General features: G+C 38.4%; 1 protein-coding gene across 2 annotated transcripts; it reads left to right on the top strand.

The window, feature by feature from the left end:
* Window positions 1-108: 108 nt before the first annotated feature.
* Window positions 109-12,911, top strand: LOC127370952 (guanine nucleotide-binding protein G(q) subunit alpha). Of its 2 annotated transcripts, none has more exons than XM_051413478.1 (8): window positions 109-376; window positions 668-824; window positions 4,137-4,321; window positions 7,255-7,409; window positions 7,718-7,846; window positions 9,490-9,619; window positions 10,097-10,250; window positions 11,360-12,911. In XM_051413478.1, exons 2-8 carry the CDS (start codon window positions 689-691, stop codon window positions 11,548-11,550), a joined length of 1,080 nt encoding a protein of 359 aa, XP_051269438.1. In that variant the 5' UTR covers window positions 109-376; window positions 668-688; the 3' UTR covers window positions 11,551-12,911. The 2 variants fall into 2 exon arrangements, with proteins under 2 accessions (XP_051269438.1, XP_051269439.1); XM_051413479.1 differs by having other exon boundaries at window positions 109-451.
* Window positions 12,912-13,278: the final 367 nt, after the last annotated feature.

The raw sequence follows: 13,278 nt of genomic DNA, 5'->3' as shown, positions 1-13,278 counted from the left end.
TGTTGCTCTCACTGTCACATGCATCCGTAGTTTACTAGTTAACACCGGAAATTTGTTCCCATAATGTAATAGAGAAAGCCCACACGGTTTCCCATCAGCACAGCCCTCTGTCACATGGTCCACTGTTGGTTTTTTACCCAGGATAGGGAGAGAGAGAGAGAGAGAGAGAGAGGACAAACAAAACTGCACGCAGAGGAAGATAACACCGAGCATCTCTCGCAACCCAAGACAAAAAACAAACAAACAAACAAAAAACGTGGCGTTTGAGTACTTTGTATTCCCCTGGAGGATGACTTTTGTTGTTATTTTGTAGCGCTATGAAGTGAAACTCCGCCATATTCAGCCCACCACGCCCGGAGCTCCGCTACCATAAGGGGTAAAGCCTCGCTACTTCACTGTCTTCTTAAGTTGTTGCACAAACTTAATTTCCTCTTCACAGGAGAGGAACAAGGTAATGCAAACAGCCTTGAGAATAACCTACTTTACTTCCTTGAATTTACATTTGTTAAACATTGTTTTCCAGCTCAGGAGAGTACTGTGTTGGCGTACGCAGTGGGTTATTGTGGTGGAGGGGTTAATCAAAATAAATTGACTTTAGGATAACTCGGGGCTTTTTTTTTCTCCGTCCTGTGTAACCAACATTATGTATGTGTCTGTGCCTTGGAAGGAGAAGTGTTATCCAGGAGTAATGATTCTGAGCTCCGTGGGGGCTTGCTGCCTCAGCCCAGAGGCCAAAGAGGCTCGCAGGATCAACGATGAGATTGAGAGGCAGCTTCGCCGGGACAAGAGGGACTCCCGACGGGAATACAAGCTCCTTTTGCTCGGTAAGGGACGAAAAATACTTTCATCATCTTTCGTAAGCAGTGGTGGTGGAGAAATAGTATTCAGATCTTCTGTTTGAGTTAAAAACAAACAGACTGTATCCTACTGTAAAGATTCAAAATGTACCTAAAGTACAAAAGAAGTACTAGTATGCAGACTGGCCCATTTCAGAGTGTGTTTATTTTGTATTATTGTTATTGATTATTATTAGTATTTTCATAATTTGATAACACATTATTGTTTTGTATGGAAACTTCTAATCTGTGACGTAACTATGGGTGTTAAATGAATGTAGTGGAGTAATAAGTACAATATTGCTCCCTGCAAAGTAGTGGAGTGAAGGTATAAAGTAGTAGAACGTTGAAATACTTGAGTACAAGTACCTCAAAGCTCTACTTAAATACAGTACTTGGGTAAATGTACATACTTTACACTATTGGCTATAAATTAACTCACTAAAAAATAGATGTAAAGGTCCTTTACTTAACTGGTCTTGACACTACTCGAGTATGTGGTGGTGCATTTGTGGTTGAATATGACCAGTTTATGTTTTATAAGAAAGTGGAGTGGAGTACTCCATTACAAGTCCCATTTTACTTTATTTATTACTGCAATTATCAGCAAGATCAGATCGGAGTCACATTATATTAGAGTATTGGATTATTAATATGCATTATTGATTAAACCAGCCAACAGCAGTGGTAAAAATAACCCAACTATTCAGGTCCTTTACTTTAAGTGAAAATACCAATACTACGATATAAAAATACTCCAGTACAAGTAAAAGTCAATCAAAATCCTACTTCAGTAAAAGTACTCATTCTGCATATAACTGGCTCCTGTAAGTATGTTACTGCAATATTCATTATTCATTATTAGTAATACTGATGGTTTAACTTTACTTTATATACATTTCTGGTATTTCAGTCCAGTGGTTCTCAGCCTAGGGGGTCAACCCGCTGTCCAAAGGGTCCCTAGATAAATCAGGGGGTGATGAGATGACCAACAAGGCCGGAAAGATCTTTTCTTTTCCTCCAGAATATTGGACACTTTTACTGGGCCTCAAACATTTATTGAAATGAAACCATTAAAGGTTTCGTTTCTTTTAATTTTCACCAAGTTTAGAGAGACAAAATCACTTTTGGTGGAACTGAAAATGACTCATACACATCTGAAACGAAGCATCCTCTTACAGATCAAAATTTGTGTGAAAAGTAAAATGTATCCTTCTGAAATAGTGAAGTAGAAGTATAAAGTAGCACAAAATGGAAATACTCAAGTACCTCCAAACTCTACTAAAACCTCCACCACTGTCCAACAGTATATAAAGTTTATGTCCACCTTGACAGCAACATGATGCTGCTTTATATTAATGCACGAGTAATGTACCAATAGTATATTGTGTATGGGATAAATATAACACTCTGAATGGGGCCGTTCATAATGAGCTCTTGTACTTTTGAAACATAACGCACACGCTATTCGAGGAAGATTATGAAAGGCAGGAGTAAAAGATCTCAATTCTTTTTCGACCACTATTTATGATCGAAATGAATTAAAGCTCCTCACAAATAAATAAATAATTAGACATACAAATCCTTTACTTAATTGGCCTTGAAAGTGCTTTGGCTGAAAGACCTTGAGTGCGTAATGATGTGTTTATGGCCGAATGTGAACAGAACAGTTAATGTGCACTGTAAAAATTATAGAGCTGAGTCTGATCACAGTACAACCCACTGTAGAAAATGCTACAGAAACAGATATTGGTATATAGAAAAAAATATATATATATATATTATATCATTATAATCAGTAGTGTAAGAAGGATTCAGACCCTTTACTTGAATGTGACGTACCACAATGTAAAGTAATGCAGTCAGAATCCTTATAATATAATATAAAAATATATATAAAAAAAGAAAAGTAAAGATACTCATGCAGAAAATGCCCCATGTGAGAGTTAAATATATCACTGGATTATTATTACTGATGTATTAACATGTAAGTAGTATTTTACTGTTGTAGCTGGTTGAGAGGGAGATCATTTTAAATAATTTGTATAGTGATTGATACTTTCATTTGTAACAATACGTCCTATTTTATATTCAGATCATATATTTTGTATGTAAAACCTTCATCTGTAAAGTCAGGTAGTAAACACAGCTGTCGGACACATATAGTGGAATAAAAGTATAAAATTCTTCCCTGCAAAGTAATGGAGAAGTACAAAGTAAAATACAATCACCTCAAAACTGTACTCAAGTGCAGTAAATGTCCTTCCATCACTGATTATAACTACTATTTATTTATTTATAGCTGTAGCATCTTGGGAGGCAACATTTTTATTTGTGTCACTTGACAGGATATATCAGCAATGCTGTGAGTAGGTTTAGGGTGTAGGTGCAGTCACGTTGGTTATGATTATTCTACTAAATGATTGACTCATGCTGAATATATAACCATTCTTTTAGGTTCAAAGGTCCGATATATAGCTCCACCACTCCTCAAACTGACTGCATACTTTGAAGAAGTCTTACATTTAAAACTGTACAGAATATTTGATTTAGATCAATTGGATCAATAATCATATCAAATATATTCCATTCTCACTACGTTTTCAAAATTACATGCTAAAGGGACATTTCACTTCTTGTCTGAAAAGCTCTCGAGTGGTTGCCAATGAATACTTTCATTTCAGCTTTTTCAGCTACAGGGGGAAATGCTGCAACATTTTGTAGTTCAGCTTTTTCAAAGATACAGGCAGTCACTGGTGAGATGACAAAATATTGTTGTAAACCTTGACTCAAACATAAACATAAGACCCACGGGATCCAAGAATAAGATAAAACCCAGACTATTGTAATTAAAGTTAGTCCAAGATTGCGTAAGAGTGAGATGTGAAAGCACTTCTAACACAATACAGACAAACAAACAAAGTTTAGGGATAAAGCTGGTGATATTCTATATTTTTCATATTGTGAACAAATCACATAGTTTTATTTTATAGTTTATAGTGCTTACCATCCTAGTGTAGCATATTAGCATGCTAACATTTGCTAATCAGCACTAAACACAAAGTGCATCATAAACCAATATCTGGATGGTATTTGTCTGTACAAAGTTTGCAAAGGGTTTTATAGCCACAAAGACCAATGAACACATCACAACAACAAAGTTAGCTTAAATACAAACCTCATCTTTCTCCCCACCTTTAATGGGATTTGTTGACAATAACAAACATAGAATAATTCCAGCCTCATGCTTTAAGTAAATGTGTGTGTGTACAGTAATGGTCTGTATTTGTCGGCGGTTAGGAACTGGTGAAAGTGGGAAGAGCACTTTCATTAAGCAGATGAGGATCATCCATGGCCGCGGATACTCTGATGAGGACAAGAGGGGCTTCACCAGGCTGGTCTACCAGAACATCTTCACAGCCATGCAGGCCATGGTCCAGGCCATGAATACATTACAGATCCCCTACAAGTATGACAATAACAAGGTAGAGCAGACTATCGTTTCTTTGTCCTTTCTTTACTGCTTCACAGACAGATTGAGAAAGAGGTTTTTACCACACACTGTCCCACAGAAGCGTCCGCACGGTTTATTGTCTCAGACACTGACAGAACCTGCAGTGTGTATTCAGGGTGAAGTACTTCTGGTAATTTGCAACAGTGTTTAGTTTTGCAATCCTCCTGCCTTAAGAGTTGTGTCTATTTACGGAAAGTACACTCGGTGTCACACTGCAGGCATGTAAAGACAGGTACTCCTGAGTCCAAAAAGAGACAAAAGAGCAAGGGAGATGGAGAATTCCCTATTAATCACACAGGAACCTGTCCCTGTCATACCAACGGCAGGAGCTTATTAATCACACAAATGTGGTTCACACACATATACTACAGTTAACGTTCCAGGAAAGGATGAGACAGAAGTGAGAAGCGTTCACTTCCTGTGGAGGGGTGGCCTTCATGGACCTTTGGCAACATTAACTAAGTAACCATTAACCATGTGGGTTGTTTCTGAGTGTCAGTGATGTTCTGTTTGTCACTGAGCATGCAGATATTAGTACTGATGTGTAAAGGGTCTGTAGGTCAGTCAAGAAGCCAATATGCCAAGTATTGCCGAGTATTCACTACACCCCCCACTCTCAAATCAATAGCTAGTTACATTTGATGAGGCTATAAGTTACTTTTAACAAAAAGCACAAATAAATGGCGAATCCACTGTGTATTCTATCCTCATTGTGTGGAAGCTGGAGTGTAGGGCAGTGTTAGCAACTCTGTCTTTTTTGGATTTGGGGAAGTTTGCATTACAGCAATCCAAGATGGTATTACATTCACCAACATTGGTTAATCCTCATTGTACAAGCTTTCTCTCATAACGTTGCCCATAAATACCTTACATTAGAACTCTGGACGAGTAGTGCAGGCTATGTAGCCGAACATGATTATGTTAAAACAAAATAATAAGCTGTTTTAGGCCTGGACCTGTTAGTTTAAGCCTGTTTTTAGTCTTTTAATGTAATATCATGATTTTAGCCATTGAAAGCCCCCTTTTTGTTTTGCTTTATCAAACCGAGCCTCCTGGACATTGTAAAAAAAAAATCGGACTTTTCAACTGACTCGAGGAGTTAAGTTAGCTCAATTAAGTAGCTAGTTACAGCTGATAATATCTGCTAGCGACAGTTGTCATTTCATCTGCAAATTTGGTGCTCGCTGGCTAGAAAAGAGAAGCCTGCACTGCTTTTTTCTACCTTTATCTGAAATCTAAGAGCCATTGTCTTGATTTAGTGGTAAATCTGCCATCATTATAATTGTAAACAGCATATGTGCTGTGCGAGAACAGAAAGCTTGTCTTTGCAAGAGTCACAAAGGAGAGTGGAGCCTTTGCGAACGGTCAATTTACTATTTAATATTTGTGCGGAGTTGGACGTGAAGAGTTAACTTTTACTAAATAAAGACTTTTTGGAATGATGTCAAGAGGTCAGAGAACGCAGAGTAAAGAGCTTAAAGAAAGAGAGACTGGCACAGCGGTTTCAAAGGATCCCTTTAAATTTGTCCCAGGATCATGTCTGCAGAGAGAAGACTGGGAGCATTAAAGTGGTGAGGCAGGAGCCATAAAGTCAATTTTAAAAGATGCACAAAAAGAGAAAAGCATTTGAGGGTATGGCTTCCCCCAGAAATGTTAAAGTAAAACTAAACACACACAATCTCTGGTAGCAATTAAAGTCAGCCAAAGAACAGAAGAACAGGAAAATGACTTCCTCTTACTACTTCTACTGTATCGTTGGTGTGTAGGGATGTGATTCACCAAACTGCTCGACAGACAGTATTAGTATTGGTTTCAGTGGAGTTAACAGTGGTGTGATAAACTAGCTAAGCTAGATATTTGTATCATGACAGTCACAGTCTTCCTTTTATCACGAGTAGTAGAGGAAGAAACCATCAGAACATCAAACATCCATCAACAAAACGATAATTGCAGCATGACTGCAAAAGCACCTTGTACAATAAGGCGGTCTATTGATGCCTAAATAGACTTAGAGTAATAGTTCACCCATAAATGACCATTTAAAGTACTCCAAACAGCTTGTGCAGTTTTCTTCCTAGTGTTTTCTGCCTGAACGATTGCACTGTGGGTCCACGGGTGATGCACAGTCAGGAAAATATTTATTATTAATCAGACACATTAGAGCAGTGAGATAGAGAGATCGAGAGTTCCAAGAAGACGCAGGACTTTACAAACCCAGAGGAGGCGACCTGGAACACATAACAGCCTTTGTACTTTGTTTAGCTCTTTGTGTCTGTAAATGCATATAAAAGAATAATAGAGGTTTGTGGTCAGGGATTACTGCAGGAGTCAAAAGCAGCCACCAGCAAGTAGTCGCATTTCAACCCAATTGTTTTACCTTAAGAAAATGTTTGAGTCAGTAAAAGTTGATTTAGTCTATAAGAGATCCAAAGACAATCCCAATCTCCTAGATCTTTAGGTAATCTCTTGTTTTGTCCAATCAACCGTCAAAACCAAACTTACTTTAATTTTGAGAAAAGGGAAAGCGGCAAATTATCACATTTGAGAAGTGAGATCTTTGGAATTTGTGCATGAAAAATAACTTAAACGATTGCCTGTCGATCGACTAATTGATTTATCATTTAATTGTTGCAGCTGTAGTCTACAAACGCTAAGTGATCCGAGTTTTACCGATGAGTCAGCATTGAATTAGTGCTGAGAGCTCCACGGAATCCTATAAATTACGCAACATCATTTATGAACAAGGACTGTTGAAAACCAACCGCAGAAAATCTATACGCAATACTAAACCGTTTCTTTTCCAAACATGACATCATTTTCATCATAAATGCCTCCGTATATATTTTGTTCTGGAAGTGTTGGGTTATGTCATTAATTTTAGTGTGTCACTCCGTTGTTGTTCAGGCAAACGCCAGTCTTGTCATTGGGGTTGATGTGGAGAAGGTCACAACATTAACAAACCCTTACGCGGATGCCATCAAGAGCCTGTGGAGTGACCCAGGGATTCAGGAATGTTACAATCGGAAGAGGGAATACCAGCTCTCAGACTCAACCAAATAGTGAGTGCAAACAGAAACTCCTCAGACGTTGCCAAATAGTTTCCACTGTTTCATCTACCAGTTGTCTGTTTATTGGATTCAGAAGGTTCAGCTTCAGTGGTTATACCATTTAAGGCTGTTGACAAAAGGCTTAAAAGCAGAGAAACACCATTTCAATTTCCACTATAGAATTAATTATAGTCAAGTGGCTGAAACCATGACTTGAATATTTTAAAATAAAGGTCTCCTTTATCCCTCTCCTGTTTTTATATCACTCTATCTAACTGTTTTCATTTTCTTAACTCTGGGTTGTCCTCCTGTGTTAATAGCTATCTGAATGACTTGGACCGAATTGCTGCTACTCCTTATCTGCCAACCCAGCAGGATGTCCTGAGGGTCAGGGTGCCCACAACAGGTATTATAGAGTACCCCTTTGACCTGGAGAATGTGGTGTTCAGGTGAGTGTTTTGTGTTGTGGCTATATTTTATGTTGTTGTTCTGTTGTAGAGTAAAGTGTAGAATAAACAGTATTTGGGAGTCGGGGCAACCAACAAAGATAAAATCTAATATCATGGTAAATGTAGTTTTGTATCATGATATTGATGTCATGACCACATGGGGGAGTGTCTGTTTTTGGTTAAACCAAATACCAAACAAATCAAGGCACTTTATGAATATATAACCCAAATTGTCCCGCTCATTGATTGCAACATTGGTTAGGATACATTGTCACCAATGGCTTAATACACCTAGACTTATTATAGGGATAGATAAATGATATAGTTGAAACCACCAGTTGTCTGGTAATGTCATGTCACCCGACTGTATTTAGTTACTTTAGCTTAGTGTAGCTGTAATGTAAATACATTTTAGATAGATTGTCATGACATTTTTTGTTTTACATTTTGACATTCATGGTCCCCAGATGATGTATCCTGCTGATTTTGGTGATCCCCTGACTTTTTCTCCAGCCACATCTTTTGTAAAATGTCATTATTATGTAATTGTTGAATGGATTGCTATGAAACTTAGCACACACATTCATGTCCAAAACACTTGCATAAACTAATGACATCCCCATCAGCCTGGACTGTACTTTGTGTTTATTGCCACTAATTGTTAGCATGCTAAGACTGTGAGCATGGTAAACATTATACCCACCAGCATGCTAGCATTGTCATAGTGAATGTTAGCTAGCATGCTGACATTAGCATTAAGATCAAAGCACCCAAGTAGAGTCTCACAGAGCCGCTAATATGGCTGCAGACTGCAGACAGTTGTTTCTCCCTGTGTCAGCATCGTCGTGGAAGAAGAGACACAAGTTGGAATCCATTGTGTCTGGTTAGTCTTATTAGTCTTCTTTGAGCACAGCTGGGCCTCATTTAGTAAATAATTGTCAGATGTCAATGGTCTTTACATTAGCTATGTCAAATCAGGTTGGTTTTTGTTTCTGTAATAGTTAATTACACTAAATTGGTATCATTTAAGGGGTCTTAAAACAAGTTTCTGTTCCCAGAATTTAACCTTGAAGTTATAAAGGTAAACGCTGACAGTATTCTGGTTGTCATGGGAATGTTTTAAAAGCATTAAAGCTTCTCAACCGTAGACATAACATAGATAGGTAATGAAAAGAATACAGATACAACTGTGCAATAAGTTTATATTGATAAGTGATAGTAGACTATAATAGATTAGCCATCATGTTTACATGTATAATGATCAATTCTCAAAAACCCCTTGTAAGAATAAAATTAGAAAAAAAAGAAAAAACTAGCTGTAATTTAGTTATATGTTTTTATAATGACTTGTTCTTTGGGTAGCTATAGCTCAGGAGGCAGAGCAGGATGTCCTCCCAATATAGCAGGTTTTTGGTTCAATCCCCGGCTCCTCCTCCTGCATGTCAAAGTGTCCTTGGGCAAGATACTGAACCCCAAATTGCTCGGTGTGAGTGTGTGTGAATTGGATTAGTTGATCAGTTGGCACCTTGCATGACAGCCTCTGCGTCAGAGGGGATGTGAAAAGCACTTTGAGCGGTCAGAGGACTAGAAATAAGCAATATAAGTGCACTCCATTTATAATTCCGTTTAACTTGTGGCTGTAGGATGGTGGATGTGGGTGGCCAGCGTTCAGAGAGGAGGAAGTGGATTCACTGTTTCGAGAATGTCACTTCCATCATGTTCCTGGTGGCGCTCAGCGAGTACGATCAGGTCCTGGTTGAGTCTGTCAATGAGGTGAGACGCTGCCTGCAAAACAGTCAGTGACATGCTGATCTCTTCCTATATTATTTGTTAGTCTGTACAGGGGTCGCTTAAGGGAGGACAAAGGGACATTGTTTCTTTTGTTTAAGGCCAAACCTGTTAGGTGGAGATGATGACCTAGATTTAGTCCAGCACTAGTCTGGTTTCTCTCTCTTTTATTCTCCCTCTCTTTCTTTCTGGTCACAATCATAAACCTCTTTTGTGGCAGTGTGCGTAGTTCATCTGCAGGGGGAGCTCTTTAGTCACTCTGTTCAGCAATGTGCTCCTCTCACCAAGGCTTGTTCACTTGATGAGATTAAAGCCAATTGAATTTGCTCACACACACACACACACACACACACACACACACACACACACACACAATCAGTGCTGAAGTACTGCTGTCTAAAGCTGTATCTGATTTCATATGTATGCTCATGCTTAGATGTTTGTGTCATGTGTTTTTCAAAGAATCGCATGGAGGAAAGCATGGCCTTGTTCAGGACAATCATAACCTACAAGTGGTTCAAAGAGTCCTCAGTCATCTTGTTCCTCAACAAGATAGATTTACTGGAGGAGAAAATCATGTACTCACATTTGGTCGACTACTTCCCTGAATATGATGGTAAGAGGAAACTGATTAAAGGTTTTATAAAAGGTCCTGTGTGTAATATTAAGGAGGCTCTATTGACAGATATTACAATAGTCACAGGAATGTTTTGATTAGTGTATAATCACCTGAAAATATGAATCATTGTGTTTCTGTTATGTTAGAATGAGCCGTTTTTACAGAGGGAGCGGGACCTCTTCCACAGAATCTGCCATGTTGAACCGCCATGTTTCTACTTTAGCCCAAAACAGACAAACACAATGCTGGCTGTAGATAGGGCCTTTCACGGTTTTTGGGGAGTTTTGCAGTGACCATAATTTCTCCTACACAGGTCACAGCCCCTTCTCAACTTCACCACTAGATGCTACTAAATCCTACATGCTGTTAATTAAATAACTCTATCGGTTGTTGGTTTATTTAGATGTTCTGTGTCTTTAAAGTGATACTATGTTTTTTCAAAATAAAAGATAACAGTCTTTGTACAGATGAAAAGTCTAATTCATAAGCATAACCCTTGGTTGCTACAGCTCACCGTGGTCTGGTATAACCAGCAGCTTATAACGGCTAATGTTAGCCTATGTTAAACATTATTTATCTATTCTTCTGCACTATTTTGGCATGTCACAGATACACATTTAAATTATTTATCACAAAAGTAAACCAGGCAGCCACTGACACACTGTTGTTATCTACTTGTAGTCCCATTTATTCACTCTCAGTCATATGACCTGATAATGGTCTTTAAATTGCCAGGTTTGAATGCTAAAATGTAGCTTAACAGTAACACAAGTAGGCAAGAGTCCTCATACTGATTCAGTAATATCTGTTGTAGAGCAATACATACGCCTGTCTATAAAGTTAGCTAACATAAGCCATTGTAAGCTAATGGTCGTACAAGATCAATTATAGCTGTAGCAGCATGTATTGAATTGATCCAGGATGTGTTTTATGGCTCATGCATTTAGCTTTTAATTTGTAAGAGGAAGTTACAGTTATTTCCTCTTTGAAAAGTTACAAACTTTCACTTCAGTGTTCTGCAGCCATTTTAGAATACAGTGCTAGCCTGTCTTAAGTACTACAGTGACTCTCATGTGCTGTCTTTGTCCTCTGTCTCTTTACACCAGGTCCCCAGCGGGATGTCAATGCAGTAAAGAAATTCATCTTAGATATGTTTGTCAGCCTCAATCCAAACGAGAAAAAAATGATCTACTCCCACTTCACCTGTGCCACAGACACAGACAACATTCGATTTGTCTTCCGTGCAGTGAAGGACCACATCTTGCAGGGCAACCTGGAAGTCTACAACTTGGTTTAAAACAGCGGTGTTGCCGCTGTAATTCAATCGGCTTTGTACAGCTGGCAGCCGGGAGAGCTCTGCAGTGATTCAGTTTGCCCCACACTGCTGCTGAACACTATAATCCAAAACAGGACATTGTGAAGCTACAGAGCTTGTCGCCAAATGACTGTACTACTGATGTATTTCAAATTTTTCCTGTTAGGCTCTTTGAAAATGGATGTCTCCAGCTATAATGAAGTGTGTCCTGACAATTAAAGTGCTGCTTTAGCGAGGAGTCTATTATAGTATGCACTCTGAAATTTATGGAGCTCTTTGCGATCGTTTTTTGAGCAGTAACAGTATAAATGCACATGGATGGATTGAGAGGGGGAAAAGTATTTCTGTGGCCTCAAAAGCCTCTGAGGACTTGTAATGTACTAGGTCTCTCCTTCAGGGAATCTGTGGAAGTGAATGTAGATTAACTGCAATGCAGCACCTCACATCACTAACCCATGTTGTTCATAGTTTGTTTTTTTAAGTTAAAATAATTGGAAATACTCTAACTTAGTTTGTGCCTTGAGTTGACTTAATGGGGAACGAGTCATAATTAACACTAATGACACAGTTACATTATTGCAGATATTCATTTGCACACTGTGCATTTTGTAACATTGGTATTGATATTCTGTATGTGTGTACCTCACTTAGTTGGGTATTATCATTTCCACAACTTCATTTCAGACTGTCATGTACTTTGCATTTGTCTGTGATGGCATTATTCAGTCTTAAACCACTTTTTATGAGCACAGTATTAATATATTGTCATGTCATTTTCCACATATTTCAAAGGGAATCCTATTGTCAACCTACTAGATTCTGCTACATTAGCATTATTTTTTATTTTTTTAAGTCTTTATTTTGTCAAAGCTGTAGAATCAAGTGTTGTTCAGGGACTGTTTTATTGAATAACATAGTTGTCTTGCCTAAAAATCAGTCAGATTGCTAAAATGGCTTTAGAACTTGCCCCATTATTTATATGAATGCATATTGTAAATATAACACGGTACAGTGTGTTTTTTTTCACCTTTACTTGCATCAAGGTCAGTGTTGAAAGGCTAACTGCTGAAGAGAGAACTGTTGTGTTAAACAATCTCTGAGGAAATAAACTAGTGCCTTCTTTATCTTAATTCATATGCTGTTCAAGGGTATCAAATGCATGAATAAAAAGCTAATGAGAGCATATCCACGGCACTAATGTTTACATGACCCTTCTCTTCTTGTTAAAAATAATTACAGCCTAATTTGAACTATTTAATTTATGGTTCACTGTCACTGCGATATCTTAATGCAGTCTTAGTGTTTTTAATGTGATCGGATAAATAAACAGACATTTTCCTCTTCGTTTGCTGCTCACTTTTCCATTCTTTGTCTGTGTTTACAAATCAATTCCAGCACACTGTTGGTTTAGCATTCATGTGTTTGTCATCTTGGCTGCTCCATAGGCTCCTCTGGAGCAGTGTTGATCCTGAAATCATCCTCCTAGATACATCCATCTGGCTAGAGGCTGCAGCAGAACTTGTGTTAGAGGTCCATATATTTAGTGTTGTACACCACACAGGGATATATCGTGTGGCAAAGAGCCTTTATTTTGGAGTAGGACCGACACTGACAGTAATGTGGCAGCAGTACATGGCACTAGTAGTGTGCAAGGATGGATGCAGGGGTGAGGAGGCTGTTGGTCCCTTCCACCAGACCCAAATCTTCCCT

This window comes from Dicentrarchus labrax, unplaced genomic scaffold (assembly GCF_905237075.1).
Source record: "Dicentrarchus labrax unplaced genomic scaffold, dlabrax2021, whole genome shotgun sequence".
Classification (NCBI taxonomy): domain Eukaryota; kingdom Metazoa; phylum Chordata; class Actinopteri; family Moronidae; genus Dicentrarchus; species Dicentrarchus labrax.
Note: the sequence above shows the minus strand (reverse complement) of the source record. Positions and strands in the feature narration are given on the sequence as shown.